A 26260-nucleotide genomic window follows, 5' to 3' on the forward strand; every position below is an offset into this window, starting at 1 on the left:
TTAGCTATTAAACAGAATGTACTGTGCTGCTTTTGCTGCCATGGTTACCAAAGCTTCTGTTATACACAGTGAGGGGCGGTGGGGGAGGCAGCTGGAGCATCTCAGCACTGATTACAGAGCCCGGGGGAGGGGATAGACACACCATGTACTGATTTATATTATAGGAATATGATGGGGCAGTTTTGATGGGGCAGTTTTGATGGTGGCAAAATGATGGGGCAGTTTTGATGGTGGCAAAATGATGGCGCAGTGTTGATGGTGGCAAAATGATGGGGCAGTGTTGATGGTGGCAAAATGATGGGCCAGTTTTGATGGGGACAATATTGATGGAGCAGTTTTGATGGTGGCAATATGATGGGGCAGTTTTGATGGTGGCAATTCTGATGGTGGCAATTCTGATGGTGGCAATTCTGATGGGGCAGTTTTGATGGAGGCCGTTTTAGCAATTCAGCTATTCAGCATTCCCACGCATTTTCCCCAGGAAATGCATTTTCTAGTTGAAATATGAGTTCTGCACTCTGGGCCTTCTTTCACATCATTTTCATTATTACTATTTTGTGTTTGGAATTATTTGGCACCTATTATACTTTGGAGACACTTTAACATCCAGCATCTCTGAAATCTATGGACAAATGATTTTTTATTTTGGTGATATTATTGTATTAAGGAGGCTGCAGAAAGATTATAATTTTTATTATTGTTACTGCTTTTGAATGGTGATTTGAATACTTTAAGGGCTGTGGTTTTGAGATATATTTTATAGCGCAGTGGTGTGAGATATAATAAAAAAGTAATAAATGCACATTTTTGTACCTGCAAAAAAATGTGCATTTATTTTTTAACCACTTAAGGACCAGCCTCGTTTTGGATTTTAGGTGTTTACATGTTTAAAACATTTTTTTTTGCTAGAAAATTAATTAGAACCCCCAAACATTATATATGGTTTTTTTTCTAACACCCTAGAGAATAAAATGGCGGTTGTTGCAATACTTTTTTTTGCACCATATTTGCGCAGCGGTCTTATAAGCGCTGGAAAAAATTCACTTTTTTGAATAAAAAAATAAGACAACAGTAAAGTTAGCCAATTTAGTGCCATCTTAGCCTCACTCGTCTCCAGGCACAGGACGGAGACGGATGCGATCGCCTCTGCCACTACAGACGGCTCCAGTAAGCGGCGGAGAGCGCCGGATCGTGGCGGGAGGGGGGGCCCTGTCCCACCACGAGACCACCGGCGAATCCACCGAAGGGACAACTTTTATCAGAAAGCCGGCCGCCGCACGAAAACGGGGATACCGGGGTTATGGCAGCTAGCTGCTGCCATAACGACGATATACCCCTTCAAAGTTTGGACGTACATCGTCGTGCGGCGGTCCAGATGTGGTTAAAGGTGAGCACATCTTTTAAAAAAGGTACCTACAGCAAGGATGTGGAATTCCCTTCCACAGGCGGTTGTCTCAGCGGGGGGGCATCAATAGTTTAAAAAAACTATTAGATAAGCACCTGAACGACCACAACATACAGGGATATACAATGTAATACGGACATATAATCACACACATAGGTTGGACTTGAGGAACTTGTGTCTTTTTTCAACCTCACCTACTACGTACTGCCTAAACAGAAGAAAAAAATTTTTTATATTTTTTTGGGATATTTATGATACCAAAAAGTAAAAAATAATGCGTTTTTTTCAAAATTGTCTCTCTTTTTTTGTTAATAGCGCAAAGGATAAAAACCACAGAGGTGATCAAAAACCACCAAAAGAAAGCTCTATTTGTGGGAAAAAAAGGACATCAATTTTGTTTGGGAGCCATGTCACACGACCGCGTAATTGTCAGTTAAAGCAACGCAGTGCCGAATCACAAAAAGTGCTCTGGTCTTTGGCCAGCCAAATGGTCCGAGGCTGAAGCGGTTAAGACGCTGTAGGAGGCGCGCGCTCGCAGCCTGTCCCTGGAGCCGATGTGAGTGCCCAGCATGCGAGATGACCGCTGGGCACCCACGATCGCTCGTGACAGAGCGAGAAACAGGATCTGTATGTGTAAACACACAAATCCCGGTTCTGTCAGGGGAGAGGAGAGACAGATCATGTGTTCATACCAATTATGAACACTGATCTCTCTCTTCCCCTAGTCACTCCCATCCCCCACAGTTAGAACACACCTAGGGAACACAGTTAACTCCTTGATCGCCCCCTAGTGTTAACCCCTTCCCTGCCAGTGAGACATTTATATAGTAATCAGTGCATTTTTATAGCACTGATCGCTGTATAAATGTCACTGGTCCCAAAAATGTGTCAAAAGTGTCCGAATTGTCCGCCGCAATATCGCATTCCCGATTAAAATCGCTGATCAGCGCAATTACTAGTAAAAAAAAAAATAATAAAAAGGCCATAAAATCTATCCCCTATTTTGTAGACGTTATAACTTTTGCGCAAACCAATCAATATACGCTTATTGCAATTTTCTTTACCAAAAGTATGAAGAATACATATCAGCCTAAACTGAGGAAACTTTTTTTTTTTAATTTGGAATATTTATTAAAGCAGAAAGTAAAATATATTGTGTTTTTTTTTTTCAAAATTGTCGCTCTTTTGTTTATAGCACAAAAAACTAAAAACCACAGAGGTGATCAAATACCACCAAAAGAAAGCCCTATTTGTGGGCAAAAAAAAGGACGTAAATTTTGTTAGAGTACAGCATCACACGACCACGCAATTGTCAGTTAAAGCGCAGAGCCGTATCGCAAAAAATGGCCTGGTCAGGAAGGGGGTAAATTCTTCCGGGGCTGAAGTGGTAAAACAGTGTGTGTTTAGAATCACAGTAAGGTAAAAACTTTCTGCCTTTTAGAACCACTTTAACTTCTGAATGGGCAATTTTTGGATGTACAAGGTTTTAAAAAGTCATTATGGATAATGAAAAGGTTTTATCCATCATATATTTGGCAGCTGAAAAAACAATCCTTCAAAAATGGATCTACCCCAAACCACCCATGCTGAATCTTTTATTAGACTGAAGTGGCCTTAAAGTGGACCTTCAGTAATTTTTTCAACTTTCCATCTATTAAATCTTCTGCCCTTGTTGTTTTAACTTTGGATAGTAAAACATTTTTTTTTCTGCCAGTAAATACCTTATACAGCCCACTTCCTGTTTCTTGTCTGGTAAAAAGCCTAGGCTTATGACATCATGCACAGCTCTCTCTCACTCTTGTGAGAGTTTGCAAAGGAGTGGGGGTGAGTCATTAGAGGGCCAATGAAAGCTGCAGAGCTGGAGGTGTGCCTCTGTGTGTCTGTGTAAATCCAGGAAGTGAACAGGCAGCAGCTTCAGATGCCCACAGTTAAAATGAATGCAGCCAGACATAGTGGAGGGAGATTTCTGCAGCATATTTGGAAAGTACAGAATCACAGTATATATAAAATAATATGCAAAGTGGTTGGAGTGAAGCTTCAGAATGGCAAAGATGTTTTTATTACAGATTATGTAAGCAGACTGAAGTTCCTCTTTAAAGAGGAGTTCCACCCATTTAAAATGTCAGCAGCTACAAAAAGTGTAGCTGCTGACTTTTAATAAACAGACGCTTACCTGTCCCATGGTCCAGCGATGTGGGCGCACAAAGCCCCGCTCCTCTCCCACTTTCTCTCCGCGGCACCGTAACTGTGGGGGCCCGGCTGTGACTTCACATCCGGGCATGAATTGCGCAGGCACGAGCCGCGCTGCGCATTGTGAATGGCCGGTAAATCTTCTGGGACCTGTGACGTGTCCCAGAAGATTGCAGGGAGTAGGGATGAGCTTCGAGTTCGAGTCAAACTCATGTTCGACTCGAACATCGGCGAACTTGCGAACAGCCAAACAGCGAACAATTTGGGGTGTTCGCGGCAAATTCGAATGCCGCGGAACACCCTTTAAAAGTCTGTGGGAGAAATCAAAAGTGCTAATTTTAAAGGCTTATATGCAAGTTATTGTCATAAAAAGTGTTTGAGGACCTGGGTCCTGCCCCAGGGTACATGGATCAATGCAAAAAAAAGTTTTAAAAATGGCCGTTTTTTCAGGAGCAGTGATTTTAATAATGCTTAAAGTCAAACAATAAAAGTGTAATATCCCTTTAAATTTCGTAGCTGGGGGGTGTCTATAGTATGCCTGTAAAGGGGTGCATGTTTCCCGTGTTTAGAACAGTCTGACAGCAAAATGACATTTCAAAGGAAAAAAGTCATTTAAAACTACTCGCAGCTATTGCATTGCCGGTTCGACAATACACATAGAAGTTCATTGATAAAAACGGCATGGGAGAGAAGAAGATGAAGAAGAGAAGAAGATGAAGAGAAGAGCGGGAGCCTCCCCCCTAGAAGAAAGAAGAAGCATTTAAATAAAGGAATTGTCAAAAACTGTCTCTTGTCATTTTTAATATTTTTGACAGTTTTTTAGTGAAATGGTAGGGGTACCCCCTTACCATTTCACACAGGGGGGGTGCCGGGATCTGGGGGTCCCCTTGTTAAAAGGGGGCTTCCAGATTCCGATAAGCCCCCCGCCCGCAGACCCCCACAACCACCGGCCAGGGTTGTGGGGATGAGGCCCTTGTCCTCATCAACATGGGGACAAGGTGTTTTGGGGGGCTTGCCCAAAGCACCCTCCCAATGTTGAGGGCATGTGGTCTAGTACGGTTCAGGGGGGGGGGCGCTCTATCGTCCCCCCCTCTTTTCCTGCGGCCTGCCAGGTTGCGTGCTCGGATAAGGGTCTGGTATGGATTTTTGGGGGGACCCCACGCCGTTTTTTTTTTAAATTTTGGCCGGGGTTCCCCTTAATATCCATACCAGACCTGAAGGGCCTGGTATGGAATTTAGGGGGACACCCACGTCATTTTTTTTTTTACATTTTGGTTCGGGGTTCCCCTTAATATCCATACCAGACCTGAAGGGCCTGGTATGGAATTTAGGGGGACCCCCACGTCATTTTTTTTTTTTCTAATTTTGGTTCAGGGTTCCCCTGTGGGGAATTCCCATGCCGTTTTTATCAATGAACTTCTATGTGTATTGTCGGACCGGCAATGCAATAGCCGCGAGTAGTTTTAAATGACTTTTTCCCTTCGAAATGTCATTTTGCTGTCAGACTGTTCTAAACACGGGAAACATGCGCCCCTTTACAGGCATACTATAGACACCCCCCAGCTACGAAATTTAAAGGGATATTACACTTTTATTGTTTGACTTTAAGCATTATTAAAATCACTGCTCCTGAAAAAACGGCCGTTTTTAACACTTGTTTTGCATTGATCCATGTCCCCTGGGGCAGGACCCAGGTCCCCAAACACTTTTTATGACAATAACTTGCATATAAGCCTTTAAAATTTGCACTTTTGATTATTCATGTTCGTGTTCCATAGACTTTAACGGTGTTCGCGTGTTCGAACAAACTTTTTTCCTGTTCGCATGTTCTAGTGCGAACCGAACAGGGGGGTGTTCGGATCATCCCTAGCAGGGAGTGGGGAGAGGTGAATTCCTTCCGGTGCCAGGGGAGGAAGTGGGAGCTGGATGCCTGTCAAAACTGGGTACCCGCTCCCCCCCCCCCCCAAAAAAAATGACATACCAAATGTGGCATGTAAGGGGGTCAACAGTACTTAAAGCGGAAATTCCATTTTTGGGTGGAACTTCGCTTTAAGGAAGGAAACACAGACTCAAAAGTATATGAATATGTGGAAAAAGTTTGACACCTTATGGACATTGATCAAGCAAAAAAATTATACTACGCTTTATACTGAATGCTTAGCCTATTACAAGAACACTTTCCAATGACTCTCTGGTTCAACTATAACTCCCCTCTGTACTGCTCTTTCAGCGATTTCTTCAGCATCTCACTGTTGGCTGGACACTGCTGAGCTCTGTGGTTACATTCATGTAGCTGTGTGTCCTACTGTATCTTTTTTACTTCTTTTACCCCTTCTTCACTTCCAATAATCAATATTGTTTGTTGCATTATTTCCATTGGTTTAAAAAGCTTGGTAACCATTTTCTATACTCAAAATAAACACGATTGGAGGTTAAAATAGCCATCTTGATCACTGCTATCAGACCAAGCCATGAAATAGAATAGTTTTTCCACTGTTAGAAGGCTTTGTACACACATAACAGTTAAAGTGGTTGTTAACTTCAGACATGAAATTTGAATAAAGCATATCCCTCTCTAGTGTGTACTTGTCTCAATTAAGAGCACTAAGTGTCACTTTTGTCCCTTGCTTCTTTCCTCTGTTATCAGCATGAATCATTTCTGACAAGTTTTTCTGACAGCAAATGGTGAAAAATGGTGACAGGGGAGGGATCTCCAACTGATTGACAGCCTCAGCTCTTCCTACGTGATGTGTAAAGGGGGTGTGTCCCTTCCCTCCCTCCTAAATGCATCAGGGCATTTACATTGTATGAAGTTTATGTACACAGTTGTTTGTTTTTGTTTCGGTTTGTTTATCAGGCCATACTTGTTATGCACCCTTGTAATGTGTAAATTCCATATGTATTTTATTCTACACCATTAAAGATATTTTTTTTATATATACACTGAGTGGATGGTCCATCAAAGTCCCACCTGAGGGGGTGTTTTTTTCCTTCGTTCCTATTTACAGGGATGGGACCATTTCACTCTATGTGACATGATGGGAGCCTCTTTTCTCCTTCCCTCCAATCAGTTCTCAGACCTCGCCACACTGAGCTCTGTGGTGTATTAACTTCAGCTCTCAGCTCTTCTTTTTTTTGAACTCTCAGACAAGCTTTATAATTCAGGACATTGAACAGATGTAAAGGAGAGAGGGCCGAGCTCTGAGGAAGCCCCCAAAACACGTCAGTTTGCCAGTATAGTGGGGTGTTGGAACATGTGTATCCTGCACATGGCATGTTCTGGTTTACATGATCTCACTTGCTGCACTTTTGCGAGTATTCATTTTTATCAATTTAATATCTTCCCAATCATTTTTTGGAATCTTTTTTTTTGTAGTTTAACACTGGATTCCCCCATCTAAAAGAGGGCTGCATTCGCCATACATTCCAGATGTGCCTGTTAAGTCTGATCTTTCTGTAGAGAACCTCTGAGCACTGGGAGCGACTGCTTTTTCTTGGGCTGTTATTTTTATGTTATATGGGTTTTCGGTGAAAGGAAAATTTTTAATATTTTTTATATTGGGAGTTGTTTACATGGCATCCAAAATTTGCAATAAAAAGATAAATACATTTGGCAGAGGGATTTTGGGGTTTGTCTTAAAAGGAACAGCATTGTCAGCAAATAAACACATTTTGTGGTGATAGTGGTTAACTTCAAACCCATGTTTTCAGGATTTTAGTTGATAAACAGTCCAAAGGTTGTCAATAGCCAATAAAACAAACAGTAGATATCAGGGACAGCCCTGCCTTGTTCCTTCTAAGTATCAGGAAAGTGTCAGAATAGAAGCCAGACTATTTGACATTTACTTGGGGTTTGCAGTATAGTGCTTGCACCCAAGTAGTGAGGTTGTTGCTAAATTCACATTTTGCAAGTATGTAAAATAGGGACTCCTTATAAACGTATAGTAGGACAAGGATTCAGTAATAACAGTACCTTGGTCTAATGAACTTAAAGCAATATTCGAAGCCTTTTGTTTTTCCAGTTCATCATCATGTTCCTCTTCCTCCTCCTCTTCTAAAGGCTCAGTAAAGCTTGAGTGTCTGTCCCGCTTAGAATATATGAACTGAGCAGCTGCAGGAAAAAAGAAAAACAGAGCATACATATATATGTAGTTAACATCAATAAGTGGGCCAAATGATAATTGGCATGATAAAAGGATGTTTGATATACACATGTGCTCTGTACTGGTAGAATAAATTACAGAAGTATAGACTAGCTGAAGGAGAATCTCCAAGAAAAAAGAAAATTCACCAAAAAGTGATTTCTTTGCATTCAGCGCAGGAGACATCACTACTTTATTACTATATTTATTATACAGGATTTGTATAGCCCCAACAGTCTGTACAATGTTTTACAAAATAAAGTGAGACAGTACAGTTACCATTAAATTCAATACATGAGGGCCCTACTTGTGAGAGTTTTAACTGGCTCTAAAGTCTAGCTGTTTTTTACATTAACACATTCCCTTCATTAAGGTAAAAAACACTCCAATACATGGTCTCCTGCTGCTGTCACTAAAATCATTAGAAAAGAAAGCGGGTGTCTCTATGGATAGCACATGGCTTGCTAAGGGGGCACTCGGAAGAAAAAGGAGCAGACAGCACCGGCAGGGACTCCAGAAGACGAAGTAAGCCACTACTCTGTACAATACAATGCACAGAACAGGCAAGTATAACACCTCTTTCTTTTTATTTTAATGAAGAAAAACTTCCATTAGAATTACTTTAAGATTTTCACCTACTGGGTAGAGTGCCACCTACAGGAGTAGGATTCTAGATACAACTAAAAAACAAAACAAAAGAGCCCATGGACTCCCCTGCTGGTGGCCGAAAACCCCACACTGTGGAGCACGACACAGCAGTACAAAAAATACAAAATACAAAAAAGTATATAAAACACACCCAGCAGCATAGCTCTAATTTAGATCATCACCTACAGGTATGTTGCAAAGTAGTACGACCAGTCAGTCTCAAAATAAAAGGATACAGGCCAGTCATAGAGCTGCCAGTAAAACCTTACACCAAAAGTTTGTATTAGCAGATGCTTCCACATGCACCTGGTAAACATAAAACGGACAACCAAGTGGCCCGTCTTACAAATCTGAGCCCAGGATGCACATACCACTCTTGTAGAATGAGCTGTAACCACAAACCCCAAATCCCAGACTCGACATCCAAATACACTCTAATAGCCCTGACTACTACATATAAAGCATATAAGGCAAGCGATGAAAGCACAATGTCTTCATTCAAGTGGAAAGCAGATATCCCCTTAGGAAAAAAAGTCTCAGAATGCAGGACCTCCTGATCCTTACAGAAACCAAAAATGGAGGCTTGCAGAACAACTCTGCTAACTCCGAGATTCTCCACACTGAAGCAATGGCTGCTAGCAATATCACTTTTTGAGAGATTGTTGGGATCATGATCTCCCCAATATCCTTGAAAGGTGGTTTTAGTCAACACAGACAATATTAAGGTCCCACAGCAACAATGGTGGTCTGACTGGAGGAGCAACATGCATAACGCCCTGAATAAAGGTGGGGACAAGTGGTAGCTGTGCCTAAAGACACCGAAATAAGACCAAAAAAACACTGCTAAATGACCCTTTATAATTGCTTAAGACCCTCTCTGCGCTGGAGAAAAGCAAGGAGACAGACAACTCAGAAATTACATGGGACACCTAAGGCACCATGCAGAATACATCTTCCAAGTATGATAACACATCTTAAAAAAAAAAAAACTTGCGAGCCTTAGACCCCTTTCACACTGGGGCGGTTTGCAGGCGGTATTTCGCTAAAAATACCGCCTGCAAACCGCCCCTAAACAGCCTCCACTGTTTGTTCAGTGTGAAAGCCCGAGGGCTTTCACACTGAAGCGGTGCGCAGGCAGGACGGTGAAAAAAGTCCTGCAAACCGCTTTTTTGGAGCGGTGTATTCACCGCTCCTGCCCATTGAAATCAATGGGACAGCGCGGCTATACCGCGGCAATGCCGTGGCTATAGCCGAGCTGTACGAGGGATTTTAACCCTTTTTCGGCCGCCAGCAGGGATTAAAACTGCACCGCTAGCGGCCGAATACCGCTGCAAGAACGACGGTACAGCAGCGCTAAAAATAGCGCTGTTGTACCGCCGACGCCCCCACCGCCCCAGTGTGAAAGGGGCCTTAAGCATAGTGTAATAAGGCCACATCGAATAATCCTCTGTCCCTCAGAACCTTTAAATACAGCAGCTGTAAAGCATTGTGGTAAATGGGTCCTTGATACAAGAGGACTGCTTGAAGCGGTAGATGCCACAGATCATCCACTACCAAGCGAATGAGATCAGCATACCATGACTTACAGGGCCAATCCAGAGTCACCAATATTACCAGATCAACTTCTATCCAGCATAGTAACTGTGTCAAAAGTTTTACCGATGGGTAATCATAAAGCAGTACAGTGATCCCACAGAACAATCAATGCATATGCCCAAAGGTCTTTTGCCCTTGCTACAAACCTGTCCACCTTTTTATTGAAAACTTATGGATAAAAAGGCCCCCACCACTGTACCTGATCAAAACCTCTTCAACTGAGATAGTCCGCTTGCCAGAAATAAAGGGGGAGGGGGCACTTTTTTTTAGAGCAGCGGTGTTTGAGCTCTCAGCCTTAGAGCCAGCAGGGGACAGATGCAGCATCAGATCGATGCTGCATCCATCTAGGTAAATATGATTTAAAAAATTGAATACTTCTCTTTTAAATAAAGAAGAGTGGATGATGACTTTAGGGATAAATGAATGGATAGATAAGACAGACAGACCACATGGTGAACTTTTTTTTTGCATATACAAGGGAAAAAAGGGCCAACAAGATTCCACTAAAAAGGACTTAGGAACACAGTGCATTCCTGACAGATTACCATATACCTTGCAGGGTTTTTAAAGGGATAAAACGTGAGGTGACGTGTATTGGAGAGATGTACTGCATATGTATATAAAGGCTTTACATATCTCTGTTTGTGGATATTTTGTTATACTTCCCTTCTTCACTCATAGTTTATTGTTCTCCCCAATTTCTCTTGAATATGGTTGTCTATATAAACTCGGGTTTCATGTTACGGTTACTGAATACAGCTAGCTTCAAGATATGCACATAAAATGCCAAAGGATTAAACACTTCCAAATCTAAAATCCTATACAACCATCACAAAGCAACCGTTAAGTGATTCTTCCAAGATGCATATTTCAAAACAAGATTCATACTAACAACACCTGCCAAGGGGCATTTAAATGCACTATTGACATGGGCTAAAAGTGTACAGCCAAAAAAGTAACTGAGGTGAACTTCAGGCAAACTACATAAAAAGATTATATACATACAGTATCTTACAAAAGTGAGTATACCCCTCACACCAAGTAAATATTTAATTACATCTTTTCATGTGACAACACTGAAGAAATTACACTTTGCTACAATGTAAAGTAGTGAGTGTACAGCTTGTGTTAGGCCCCTTTCACACGGTCGGACCGCTCAGGTCCACCTGTCAGTTTTGATGGCGGACCTGAACGGGCGCTCCATATTAGCCTATGGAGCGACGGATGTCAGCGGAGACATGTTCACTGACATCCGACCTGGTCCGATCCGCTAAAAGCGGACGGATGACCCTACGTTCAGATCCATCGCTGACAGATCGGATCGGGTGAGATCGGATAAAAACGGACATGCTGTCCGTTTTCGTCCGATCTCTCCATAGGCAGCAGCGGCGCTGAACAAGCCCCTCCCCGCTCAGTGAGCAGAGGGACCTGTCATCCGCCGGCTCAGCGGAGATCAACGGAGAGATCTCCCGCTGAGCCGGCGGACCGAGGCGGACTCCGTGGAAGCGGAGTCTGCCTCATGTGAAAGGGGCCTAACACCCTGGTGTCATGTGATTCCTTTAGTGTTACAAGGTCTCAGGTGTGAATGGGGAGCAGGTGTGTTAAAATTTAGTGTTATTGCACTCTCACTCTTATTCTCATACTAGTCACTGAAAGTTCACATGGCACCTCATGGCAAAGAACTCTCTGAGGATCTGAAAAAAAGAATTGTTGCTCTACATAAAGATGGCCTAGGCTATAAGAAGATTGCCAAGACCCTGAAACTGAGCTGCAGCACGGCGGCGAAGACCATACAGTGTTTTAACAGGACAGGTTCCACTCAGAACAGGCCTCGCCATGGTCAACCACAGAAGCTGAGTGCACGTGCTCAGCGTCCTAACCAGAGGTTGTCTTTGGGAAACAGACGTATGAGTGCTGCCAGTATTGCTACAGGAGGTTGAAGGGGTGGGGGGGGGCATCCTGTCAGTGCTCAGACCATGCGCCGCACACTGCATCAAATTGGTATGCATGACTGTCATCCCAGAAGGAAGCCTCTTCTAAAGATGATGCACAAGAAAGCCCGCAGTTTGCTGAAGACAAGCAGACTAAGGACATGGATTACTGGAACCATGTCCTGTGGTCTGATGATTATTTGGTTCAGATGGTGTTAAGTGTGTGGTGGCAACCAGGTGAGGAGTACAAAGACAAGTAGGTCTTGCCTACAGTCAAGCATGGTGGTGGGAGTGTCATGGTCTGGAGTTGCATGAGTGCTGCCGATACTAGGGAGCTACAGTTCATTGAGGGATCCATGAATGCCAACATGTACTGACATATACTGAAGCAGAGCACGATCCCCTCCCTTCGGAGACTGGGCCGTAGGGCAGTATTCCTACAAGATAACGACCCCAAACACACCTCCAAGATGACCACTGCCTTGCTAAAGAAGCTGAGGGTAAAGGTGATGGACTGGCCAAGCATGTCTCCAGACCTAAACCCTATTGAGCACCTGTGGGGCATCCTCAAACAGGAGGTGGAGAAACGCAAGGTCTCTAACATCCATCAGCTCCGTGATGTTGTCATGGAGGAGTGGAAGAGGATCCAATGGCAACCTGTGAAGCTCTGGTGAACTCCGTGCCCAAGAGGGTAAGGCAGTGCTGGAAAATAATGGTGGCCACAAAAAAAATTGATACGTTGGGCCCAATTTGGACATTTTCACTTAGGGGTGTACTCACTTTTGTTGACAGCAGTTTAGACATTAATGGCTGTGTGTTGAGTTATTTTTAGGGGGACAGCAAATGTACACTGTTATACAAGCTGTACACTCACTTTACATTGTAGCAAAGTGTAATTTCTTCAGTGTTGTCACATGAAAAGATATAATAAAATATTTACAAAAATGTGAGGGGTGTACTTACTTTTGTGATATACTGTAAATTAGAGCTGCACGATTCTGGGAAAAAATGATAATCACGATTTTTTTGCTTAGAATAAAGATCACAATTCTCGACGCAACATCTTTCATATTATACAAAAAAATTGGGCTAACTTTGCTGTTTTTTTAATTCAGTGAAGTCTATTTTTTCCCAAAAAATTGCGTTTATAAGGCCGCTGCGCAAATACAGTGTGACATAAAATATTGCAACGACCGCCATTTTATTCTCATAAAACAAAAAATGTATTTATTTATATATTTATATATATATATATATATATATATATATATATATATATATATATATATATACACACACACACACACACACACACACACACACACACATATATATATACATATACACACACACATATATATATATATATATACACATACATACATATACATACACACATACATACACGGACAGAAAGTGGACAGAAAGTATTCAGACCCTCTTAAATTTTTCACTCTTTGTTATATTGCAGCCATTTGCTAAAATCATTTAAGTTCATTTTTCCTCATTAATGTACACACAGCACCCCATATTGACAGAAAAACAGAGTTGTTGACATTTTTGCAGATTAAAAAAGAAAAACTGAAATATCAGATGGTCCTAAGTATTCAGACCCTTTGCTAAGTATTTAGTAGAAGCACCCTTTTGCTCTAATAAAGCCATGAGTCTTTTTGGGAAAGATGCAACAAGTTTTTCACACTTGGATTTGGGGATCCTCTGCCACTCCTCCTTGCAGATCCTCTCCAATTCTGTCATTTTGGAAGGTAAGCGTTGGCGGACAGCCATTTTTAGGTCTCCAGAGATGCTCAATTGGGTTTAAGTCAGGGCTCTGGCTGGGCCATTCAAGAACAGTCACGGAGTTGTTTTGAAGCCACTCGTTCGTGATCTTAGCTGTGTGCTTAGGGTCATTGTCTTGTTGGAAGGTAAACCTTCGGCCCAGTCTGAGGTCCTGAGCACTCTGGAGAAGGTTTTCGTCCAGGATATCCCTGTACTTGGCCGCATTCATCTTTCCCTCGATTGCAACCAGTCGTCCTGTCCCTGCAGCTGAAAAACACCCCCATGATGCTGCCACCACCATGCTTCACTGTTGGGACTGTATTGGACAGGTGATGAGCAGTGCTTGGTTTTCTCCACACATACCGCTTAGAATTAAGGCCAAAAAGTTCTATCTTGGTCTCATCAGACCAAAGAATCTTATTTCTCACCATCTTGGAGTCCTTCAGGCGTTTTTTTTTTTTTTTTAGCAAACTCCATGCGGGCTTTCATGTGTCTTGCACTGAGGAGAGGCTTCCGTCGGGCCACTCTACCATAAAGCCCCAACTGGTGGAGGGCTACAGTGATGGTTGACTTTCTACAACTTTCTCCCATCTCCCGACTGCATCTCTGGAGCTCAGCCACAGTGATCTTTGGGTTCTTCTTTACCTCTCTCACCAAGGCTCTTCTCCCCTGATAGCTCAGTTTGGCCGGATGGCCAGCTCTAGGAAGGGTTCTGGTCGTCCCAAACGTCTTCCATTTAAGGATTATGGAGGCCACTGTGCTCTTAGGAACCTTAAGTGCAGCAGAAATGTTTTGGTAACCTTGGCCAGATCTGTGCCTTGCCACAATTCTGTCTCTAAACTCTTCAGGCAGTTCCTTTGACCTCATGATTCTCATTTGCGCTGACATGCACTGTGAGCTGTAAGGTCTTAAATAGACAGGTGTGTGGCTTTCCTAATCAAGTCCAATCTGTATAATCAAACACAGCTGGACTCAAATGAAGGTGTAGAACCATCTCAAGGATGAAGAAATGGACAGCACCTGAGTTAAATATATGAGTGTCACAGCAAAGGGTCTGAATACTTAGGACCATGTGATATTTCAGTTTTTCTTTTTAATAAATCTGCAAAATGTCAACAATTCTGTGTTTTTCTGTCAATATGGGGTGCTGTGTGTACATTAATGAGGGAAAAAAATGAACTTAAATGATTTTAGCAAATGGCTGCAATATAACAGAGTGAAAAATTTAAGGGGGTCTGAATATTTTCCGTCCCCACTGTAGCTATTGAAGGGCGCCAATCAGCCAATCATGATCCTTACTGACCACAAAAACTTTGGGTATCTGAGGTCCACCAAACGTCTAAGACCCCGAAAGGCTAGATGGGCGTTATTCTTCTCAAGATTCAATTTCCATTTAACATACAGACCAGGATCCAAGAACGGGAAGGCGGATGCCTTGTCCCGGATTTTCCCTGAACATCTGGAACATCTGCTCCCCCAAGCACCATTCTTTTAGCCCAAAACTTTTTATTGATTCAACCCAGCTTGAAAATCGCTCACTGAACGAGCCTCTGCTTAATGCCCCGAATCTGAACAGGCCTCGTTAAGGAAACAAGATGGATTACTCTGGCATCAGGATAAGGTCTTCATACCTCAGGAGGCAAGCCTTCAGGTCTTCAAGACGTACCATGACCACTAGTTAGCCAGCCACTTTGGAGCTCGTAAAACAAAAATTTCCAGGGGAGGTGGAACCACCTCCGCCACCAGTAACTGTTGGAGAGGAAACAGAATATGAGGTGAAGTCAGAATAGGATTGCAGAAAGCAAGGCAGGCAAATCCAATATCTGGTAAAGTGGAAGGGGTATCCACCTGAAGAAAGCTCCTGGAAACCGAAGATCAACATCCTTGCCCCTAGACTCCTTCCGGAAATTCCATGCCAGATATTCAATAAAAGATGGCCCCCTTGAGCATCCAGGGGCTAACATCGGGGGGGGAGGGTGGGGGGCACTGTCAGGGCACCAATAGCAGGAGGACTATAGGACCCAGCATCTGTCAGGGCATCTAGGACCCAGCATCTCCGCCAGCATGTCACATGGGCCTTTATAAGGAAGCTAGCCCTTGGCTGAAATGCTTTTTCATCTTCAGCTCTTACCAACGTTCCTGTGTTTCCTTTGATTCTTGATTACCGACCCGGCTTGTTCCAGACCTGTCTCCTGCCTGCCTCCTGACCCTGGCTTGTTTAATGGCTCTCCTCTGCCTGCTACCGGTCCTAACTTCGGCTCCCACCTGACCTAGTCTCCCCTGCTACCCCCCACCTGGCACCGAACCTTGGCTTGAACTGACTACCCTTTGTTTCAGTGACCCTAGTTACCCGCTACATCTCACAGGCGCCACCTGCCTGTAGAAGCCCCGCAGCACATCAGCAGTGTTCCTGAGCCTTTTCTGCAAGCAACTCTGCAGGCGACCTGTGCTACTTTGGGCCTGACTCCTCCTGTCTCACCTCCAGGGGAGTCTGGAACTTAGCTGCAAGAAAAACCCTCTCTCCATTGGCCTCCAGCACTATGGTACCCAATACCTACATATTACAGACCTGTGTTCACCGCTCCAACACGCTACTGACCTGTGTACACCGCCCTACACGCTACTGACCTGTGTACACTGCCCTACACGCTACTGACCTGTGTACACCGCCCTACACGCTACTGACCTGTGTACACCGCCCTACACGCTGCTGACCTGTGTACACCGCCCTACACGCTGCTGACCTGTGTACACCGCCCTACACGCTGCTGACCTGTGTACACCGCCCTACACGCTGCTGACCTGTGTACACCGCCCTACACGCTACTGACCTGTGTACACCGCCCTACACGCTACTGACCTGTGTACACCGCCCTACACGCTACTGACCTGTGTACACCGCCCTACACGCTACTGACCTGTGTACACCGCCCTACACGCTACTGACCTGTGTACACCGCCCTACACGCTACTGACCTGTGTACACCGCCCTACTCGCTACTGACCTCTGTACACCGCCCTACTCACTACTGACCTCTGTAGTCTGTCCTACATACCTAATGACCTCTGTACACTGCCCTACACACTACTGACCTCTGTACACTGATCTATACAATACTGGCCTCTGGACACTGATCTCAATAATGCTGACCCCTGGACACTGCCCTACCTATTACTGACCCCTGGACACTACCCTACCTACTACTGACCCCTGGACACTACCCTACCTACTACTGACCCCTGGACACTACCCTACCTACTACTGACCCCTGGACACTACCCTACCTACTACTGACCCCTGGACACTACCCTACCTACTACTGACCCCTGGACACTACCCTACCTACTACTGACCCCTGGACACTACCCTACCTACTACTGACCCCTGGACACTACCCTACCTACTACTGACCCCTGGACACTACCCTACCTACTACTGACCCCTGGACACTACCCTACCTACTACTGACCCCTGGACACTACCCTACCTACTACTGACCCCTGGACACTACCCTACCTACTACTGACCCCTGGACACTACCCTACCTACTACTGACCCCTGGACACTACCCTACCTACTACTGACCCCTGGACACTACCCTACCTACTACTGACCCCTGGACACTACCCTACCTACTACTGACCCCTGGACACTACCCTACCTACTACTGACCCCTGGACACTACCCTACCTACTACTGACCCCTGGACACTACCCTACCTACTACTGACCCCTGGACACTACGCTACCTACTACTGACCCCTGGACACTACGCTACCTACTACTGACCCCTGGACACTACCCTACCTACTTCTGACCCCTGGACACTGCCCTACCTACTTCTGACCCCTGGACACTGCCCTACCTACTACTGACCCCTGGACACTGCGCTACCTACTACTGACCCCTGGACACTGCGCTACCTACTACTGACCCCTGGACACTGCCCTACCTACTGATGCCTGGACACTGCCCTACCTACTACTGACCCCTGGACACTGCCCTACCTACTACTGACCCCTGGACACTGCCCTACCTACTACTGACCCCTGGACACTGCCCTACCTACTGATGCCTGGACACTGCCCTACCTACTACTGACCCCTGGACACTGCCCTACCTACTACTGACACCTGGATACTGCCCTACGCTGCTGCCATGTGACACTTATTTCCTTGGTTAGCAGTTTCCTTAATCACATCTAAAACTAAGCCTGCTTGCTGGACAATGAAAAAACCTCATCACCTCTGACCAAGCATGGGGATGGCTACCCAGAAGCAAAAAAAATGAAGAAGAGGAAAATCTACTTGGCTGTGTAGTGTGAACCATAAAAAAGAATAAACAGGATTCTAAGTAAAAAGAGACCATTACCAGTGTATTTAACCTTTTGCCAGAGTATACTGTATCCTACAGAACCTAATCATGGCTTCAGTTTTTCATCCAGCACCTGCTGTAGAACCCCCTGGGCAACCTACTCCCTTTTTTTAAGTAAGGCTCATACCCAGAGAGCTCCTTCTCACCTGTCACATACTGAAAGTCTGATTTATCAAAGTGTCAGTGTAGGAAGTCTTACTGCCAAAAATCAGATTGAAACTTGCCTTGCAGTCTAAAACCCAACTGTGATAACAGTAAGCATAAAGGATAGTTCTGAAATATAAAGAGAAACTTCAAGGCCTCACGCACACTTTATTAAAATGCCAGTAGCATTTTTTACCTTTTTTTTCTTTTAGTAAAAACTATACTCCCACAAAAGCTTATGGCTCAAAAACATTGATAAACGATGAATAGCCGCGTTTTTAAGCTTTTACCAGAGTTAGAGCAGTTTTTCAGCTGAAAAACTCCTAAAACCCACTGGTTCCGGGCAGTTTTTCAATCCAGAAAATGTCCCTGCCAAAAAACGCTGATAAAAGCCTGTGTGTAAATCGACACATAGGATAACATGCTGGGGAGTTTACCGGCTGCAAAGAAAAACGTCTGAAGCCAAAAACAGCAGCTGTAAAAAAACGTCCAATGTGCATGAGGCCTAAAACCTATCCATCTCACTTTCCATACAAATTCAAGACATCCCAAAAAATGCTTCAATTAACAAGACACATCCTACAACATATACTCCTACCACTACAGCAGAGCAAGTAAAATAGGCAGCAGTAATTTTGAAATATTTTTTAAGTTCTGCTATCTGAATGGAAGTATAATAAATATAGATTAGGAGTTAGTTATGCTAATTTGGCTGCAAAAGTAGAAACTACAGGAAAGTATACAGGTGATACTCGAAAAATTAGAATATCGTGCAAAAGTTCATTTATTTCACTAATGCAACTTATTAGGTAAAACTAATATAGGAGATAGACTCATTACATGCAAAGCAAGATAGTTCAAGCCGTGATTTTTCATAATTGTGATGATTATGGCTTACAGCTCATAAAAACCCCAAATCCACAATCTGAAAACCCCAAATTAGAATATTGTGAAAAGGTGCAATATTCTAGGCTCAAAGTATCCCACTCTAATCAGCCATAACACCTGCAAAGGGTTCCTGAGCCTTTAAATGGTCTCTCAGTCTGGTTCAGTAGGAATCACAATCATGGGAAAGACTGTTGACCCGACAGTTGTGCAGAAAACCATCACTGCAACCATCCATAAGGGTCGGTTCACACATGGGCAACACGACTTTAGCGCGACTTTGTACCGCGACTTCAACGCGGCTTCAGCGCGACTTTAGCGCGACTTCAGCGAGACTTCGGCAAATTACGAGGCGACTTGAAGTCGCCTCCATGACAGGCGACTTCGCCTGTGGCCAATCACGGGGCAATCAGCTCTCTGGGAGGGAGGGGGGAGGGAGGGGGGGAGGGAGGGGTTTTCCCTGCAAAGTCGCTTGACTTTACAGAGAGATCCGACTTGGAGGCGACTTCCATTGATTTCTATGGTACAGGTCGCCTACCAAGTCGGATCAAAGTAGTACAGGGAGTACGCTCTGAAGTCGGAGCGACTTCAGTAGCGTCTATTAAGACGCTAGCGTTCACTCCCATTCAAACTATTTCTGGGGCGACTTGGGGCGACTTGAGGGCGTACAAGTCGGATCCCAAGTCGCCCCAGTGTGAACCGAGCCTAAGGAGGGAAAGCCTCAAAAGGTAATTGCAAAAGAAGTTGGATGTTCCCAAAGTGCTGTATCAAAGCACATTAATAGAAAGTTATGTAGAAGGGAAAAATGTGCACAAGCAGCAGGGATGACCGCAGCCTGGAGATGATTGTCAGGAAAAGGCCATTCAAAAGTGTTAGGGACTTTCACAAGGAGTGAACTGAGGCTGGAGTCAGTGCATCAAGAGCCACCACACACAGACGGATCCTGGACATGGGCTTCAAATGTCCTATTCCTCTTCTCAAACCACTCCTGAGCAACAAACATCAGAAGCGTCTTACCTGGGCTAAAGAAAAACAGACCTGGTCTGTTGCTCAGTGGTCGAAAGTCCTCTTTTCTGATGAGAGCAAATTTTGCATCTCATTTGGAAACCAAGGACCCAGAGTATGGAGGAAGAATGGAGAGGCACAGACTGCAAGATGGTTGAAGTCCAGTGTTAAGTTTCCACAGTCTGTGTTGATCTGGGGAGCTACGTCATCTGCTGGTGTTGGTCCACTGTGCTTCATTAAGTCCAGGGTCAACACAGCCATCTACCAGGAGATTTTGGAGCACTTCATGCTTCCTTCCGCAGACAAGCTCTATGGGGATGCGAACTTCATTTTCCAGCAGAACTTGGCACCTGCCCACACTGCCAAAAGCACCAAAACTTGGTTCAACGACCGTGGGATTACTGTGCTTGATTGGCCAGCAAACTCGCCTGACCTGAACCCCATAGAGAATCTATGAGGCATTGCCAAGAGAAAGATGAGAGACATGAGACCGAACAATGTAGAAGAGCTGAAGGTCGCTATTGAAGCATCCTGGTCTTCCATAACACCTCAGTGGTGCCACAGGCTGATAGCTTCCATGCCACACAGCATTGAGGCAGTAAATGCCGCAAAAGGAGCCCAAACAAAGTACTGAGTACATATGCATGCTTATACTTTTCAGAGGTCCGATATTGTTCCATGTACAATCCTTGTTTTATTGATTGCATGTAATATTCTAATTTTCTGAGATTGTGGATTTGGGGTTTTCACGAGCTGTAAGCCATAATCATCACAATTATGACAAATCACGGCTTGAACTATCTTGCTTTGCATGTAATGAGTCTATCTCATATATTAGTTTCACCTTTTAAGTTGCATTAGTGAAATAAATGAACTTTTGCACGATATTCTAATTTATGGAGTATCACCTGTATAGCAAATACTGCTGAACTCTCGATTTGAAAATCTTAGTTGCCTGACCGTTTTGTTGACCCAATGATTTCATACCTTAGGACAGCCTTTTTCTACCAGGGTGCCTTGAGATTTCTTCAGGGGTGCCTTGGCAAAATGCCTTAAAATTGCCCCAAAAATGTATACAAATAAACAGGTGGATCAAGCCTGCCTTTTACTTATACAAAGCCACAGTTTTACATTGTGCACCATTACAACCTTCTAGCTGCCAGTGTTCAAACAACCATTTAATCGGTTGATAAGGGCATCAGGCACATGCACAGCATCCTTGTTTGCCCCTCCCCTGCTTTGCTGTATTTGCTTTGAAAGAATAAAACACAGCTGTCCTATATCTGTGGGTGTTCCTGCATTATCTAAAACTATTAGTTTTGTTGTTTACATTTAAGAATGGGGTGCCTCCAGATTGTGCATAACTTTAAAAGGGTGCCTTTACTGAAAATGGTTGAGAAAAACTCCCTTAGGAGTTACTTGAACAAACTTACACAACAGGGGCTCTGACTTTCTGATGTGCATGCTTGTTGTAGGACAGGGACTGAAAATATAGAAGACAGGGAAAACCAGGGAGTGGAGTCTTAGAAACGGGTTAGTAATGGCAGCTTTCATATATCCCTTAATCTGGTGCCTTTTAAATGCTCTTTTTGTACATAAAATAATAGTTAACCTGTACTGAGCGATATAAGGTGGTTGTCACTGATGACCTTCTGAAAATACCAGCTGCCTTGCTGCCTCTAGAATTAAAGTGTTACTTAACCCACAACAGTAAAATTAGTCTGTATATGTAGTAAACATGCTTGTTATACTCACTATGGAACCTAAGGGGCTAATCCTCTGCATTGTGTAAAAAAGCTGTTTGATCCTGTCTTCATCCCCTTCTTCCACAGTGCCCAATCTATCTGCTGATAGAACAGAGGCTAGAGGACAAGCTGCACATGCTCAGTTTGGTGTGTATTGCTAGAGTTTTTTTTTCTTTGGAGAGTGCATGTGATCACGATCAGGCCAATCAGCACTGTCCAGACAAAGGGTCAGGGGTCATGCAGCCTTATAGGATAATCAGGGGAGAATGAATACTCCTCCTACAAGATTGAACTAGACACTGATAGAAGGTACAAGACTGCTCATGAGAAAAAGTATTTAGCAGTTTATATTTACTAAAACTATTGCATTTCCATGTTCTGTGTACTGTAGGAGACCAGATATAGTGAATGCAGGGTCCTGGGTTTAGTAACATTGTTTTTCAGAACAGTTATATTCAAGGCATGCCCCCACACTCCAGTGGTCCAGGGTCCTGACCTCAAGACCAAACCAGGGTCCTATTGGACAGGAGGACAGCAAGGGATAGCCTACCATAGTGTATATTGTGGGGGAGCGCAATCTGCCAGGGGAGTGGAGGATCAAATAAGTAAAACGGTTTCTTCTTTCCTCTAGACAAAACGAGCAATTAACTCCTGCAGTGTGGGTGCAGCATAACTGCAAGGGAAAATTTGTCAGTTAACTGGAGTTTGGCATAAAAGAAAAATGATTTTATGATATGGTCATTTGTTTGTTTTCAAATAGAATAGTTGTTTTTAATAAAGTAAAAAAGAGGATATACTTACCAGCTCTGTGCAACGATATTGCACACAGCAGTCCCTGACCTCCTCTTCTGGAAGTCCCCTGCCGCGCTGTCCGCTCCTTCTTCCTCTGAGTGCTGTGTGCTATGGGGACACCCAAGCAGGTGCACTCCTGAGCTGGGCTGTGTGCGTCCATAAACACACATGGTGCTGGCAAGTCACACTCCCTTTCCCGCCTCACAGGCATTTGACAGCCTATGGCTCCTGCTGCCTTCAGTGTCTCCTGTGAGACTAGAGAGAGGAGAGCTGTGCTGCAGCCAGGACAGCACTGGATCAGTAACAGGACTCATGTAAATGTTTAGGAACATGGGGCCCTAGAACAAGTAATGGCGTGTTTGACCTTAATGCAGAGACTGCATTAAAAAAGGAGAAGTAGAGCCAAAGCTGACTGCCACTTGCTCTCTGCTCACTGAAGACCCAGAACCGAGTGATCAGTGGTCTTTGAACACTCAGTTTTCGGTGAAGAGGCCACGGGGCACAGAGGCTGCATCCACACTTTATAACATCTAGTTATTTCCTCTGCCCGTGTTATTATATTTTCAAAGACAATATACAGTATCTCTATATTGGACTTTCAAAAACAACCAGCTGCTTATGGTTTCTAAAATACAATAAAGCTAATGTAAGGGCAGCATTACTTCATTTTTACTGTGATGTGCTTTGATCCAACATGAGTAGTTTTATTCAAGAAAGTAAGGGGGGGGGGGGGAAGAGAACAACAAAGTATGTCTATGAGAAGGACATTGGCCTACCATCGTGGTACATATGTAATTGTTTCCTCTAATGCTTGGAAACTGAAGAATGCAGGTAACATTTCATTCTTATAGGCACTTTCTAATATTTATTAGAGAAACAGTAGAAGCAGCGCTAAATCCACCAATGACAAACAATAAAACATCCTCTAATGATATTGGTGTTTAAAACATTCTAAACACTAAAAAATATGCACAAATGCAAATAAATACTTGTGTAATGACAATTACTACATTTTAAACCATAAAACATGTTCAAAAAATACAGAGCAAGTCAAATGATAAAACCCCAATAAGCGCCCTTGACGCCCCCTGGCCAGTCCCCCCAATGATGTCATTTTTGACAAAACGCACAGGGTGTAGATACCACATGATCTCATCACGCATACACACTGGCGAAGAAAGACGTGCCTGCTAACACAGCCTGCTATTATGGGAGTAGATGTTTGCTTTTTTATGAATGCAACTTGTGGATTTTAAATACAGATAACATTTTTACATTTTACACTATGGACCTGTTTGCTTCCTTTTAGTGGCGACATCCAGAGGTGGAGGTGCCTCATATAGCTCTGACCAGGAGACTACTGGATGATAATTCAACCTGAGCATGGTTTGACAATTTATAACCTAATGGTCCATACTATTTGGTAAGAGGTTTCTCTGAATATTGACACAAGGTGGTGGAAGCAATTTGGTTACTGGGATGTGAATGCACATTGGGACACCATATGAACTGTTGCTGTTTACATGCGCTTACTGGGACTTTAATAATTTCACTTGCACTGTAATTTTTGCACGTTTTAAGGCTTTAAAAAATTGTCTTTTTTGAGCCCGGGTTCACACCTATGCGAATTAGATGTGCGTTTCCCCACATCTAATTCGCATAGTAGGAAAATGTGACTGGCTCCCTATGGAGCTGGTTCACATATCTCCGGGGCGGCTGCGGAGCGCACTGCACAAAAACGCTGTGCGTCTTTGGCTCCATTTCAGGGCTGAATTCAGGCAGAGAATCGGCCCTGATTCGTCCCTGAAACGGGGAATGGGGACGCACAGTGCTCCTGTGCGATCCGCAGCCCGTTATAGTGTGAACCCGGGCTCAGTGTTTTAAATGTTTTAAGCACCATTTCATTAGAGGGTGTATTATTGTTTGTCATTGGTGGCTTCAGCACGGCTTCTAATGTTTTTCTATTTGTTACAACTGGTATCAAAAATTGCACAGCAGCAGCTTTATTCTGTACACAAGTTACTTTTATTTTTTGACACAGCACAGATTATTTAGATTTTTCTCCAATATATGCGTTTCAAAATGCTGGTGTCAGTGCACACTAGAACATCGGTACCTGCTCAAAGGATTATGCGGTCACTAAATTGTCAATATGCATGTGCATTTAGAGCAATTACTACAATGGTAAAATCCTGTATGAACTTCAGCGAGGGGGAAAAAAAAAAAAAAGTATTTGAGCCCCTGCTGCTTTTGTGCATTTGTCCAGTGATAAAGAAATGATCGGTCTATAATTTGAATGGTAGATTTTTTTTTTTTTTTTTAACAGTGAGAAATAGAATAACAAAAATAGCCAGAAAAATGCATTTCAAAAAAGTTATAAATCGATTTGCATTGTAATAAGTAAAATAAGTATTTGATCCTCTCACAATCAGCAAGATGTGTGGTTACCAGGTGTCTTCTATACAGGTAACGAGCTGAGATTAGGAGCACTCTCAAAGGGAGTGCTCCTAACCTCAGCTTGTCACCTGTATAAAAGACACCTGTCCACAGAAGAAATCAATCGGATTCCAATCTCTCCACCACGGCCAAAGAGCTGTCCAAGGATGTCAGGGACAAGACTGTAGAAATACACAAGGCTGGAATAGCCTACAAGACCATCGGCAAGCAGCTTGGTAGGAGGGTGACAACAGTTGATACGATTATTCGCAAATGGAAGAAACACAAAATAACTGTCAATCTTCCTCGGTCTGGGGCTCCATGCAAGATCTCAACTTGTGGAGTTTCAATGATCATGAGAACAGAGAGGAAGGAGCCCAGAACTACACGAGAGAATCTTGTCAATGATCTCAAGGCAGCTGGGACCATAGTCACCAAGAAAACAATTGGTAACACACTACCCTTTGAAGGACTGAAATCCTGCAGCACTCGCAAGTTCCCCCTGCTCAAGAAAGCACATGTACAGGCCCGTCTGAAGTTTGCTAATGAACATCTGAATGATTCAGAGAACTGGGTGAAAGTGCTGTGGTCAGATGAAACAAAAATTTAGCTCTTGGGCATCAACTCAACTTGCCATGTTTGGAGGAGGAATGCTGCCTAGGACCCCAACAATACTATCCCTACCATCAAACATGGAGATGGAAACATGCTTTGGGGGCGTTTCTCTGCTAAGGAGACAGGACAAGGGGTTGTGGATGGGTATTCCAGCATGACAATGACCCAAAACTCACGGCCAAGGCAACAAATGAGTGGCTCAAGAAGCAGGACTTTAAAGGTCCTGGAGTGGCCTAGCTAGTCTCCAGACCTTAATCCCATAGAAAATATGTGGAGGGAGCTGAAGGTTTCGAGTTACTAAACCTCAGCCTCGAAACCTTAATGACTTGGAGAGGATCTCCAAAGAGGAGTGGGACAAAATCCCTCCTGAGATGTGTGCAAACCTGGTGGCCAACTACAAGAAACGTCTGACCTCAGTGATTGCCAACAAGGGTTTAGCCACCAAGTAAGAAGTCATGTTTTGCGAAGGGGTCAAATACTTATTTCACTCATCAAAATGCAAATCAATCTATAACTTTTTTGAAATGCATTTTTCTGGATATTTTTGTTGTTATTCTGTCTCTCACTGTTAAAATA

The 26260-nt window shown here is 43.7% G+C and overlaps 1 protein-coding gene across 2 annotated transcripts in view; it reads right to left on the minus strand.

The window, feature by feature from the left end:
- Nucleotides 1-26260, minus strand: part of HBS1L (HBS1 like translational GTPase) — a 214779-nt gene that overhangs the window by 164055 nt on the left and 24464 nt on the right. For both annotated transcript variants that reach the window (XM_073627318.1, XM_073627319.1), the window contains exon 3: nucleotides 7569-7706. In XM_073627318.1, the coding sequence (XP_073483419.1) occupies nucleotides 7569-7706 (138 nt within the window). The remainder of the gene's footprint in view (nucleotides 1-7568; nucleotides 7707-26260) is intronic.

The sequence above is a fragment of the Aquarana catesbeiana genome, linkage group LG04 (assembly GCF_042186555.1).
Source record: "Aquarana catesbeiana isolate 2022-GZ linkage group LG04, ASM4218655v1, whole genome shotgun sequence".
NCBI classification, from domain to species: domain Eukaryota; kingdom Metazoa; phylum Chordata; class Amphibia; order Anura; family Ranidae; genus Aquarana; species Aquarana catesbeiana.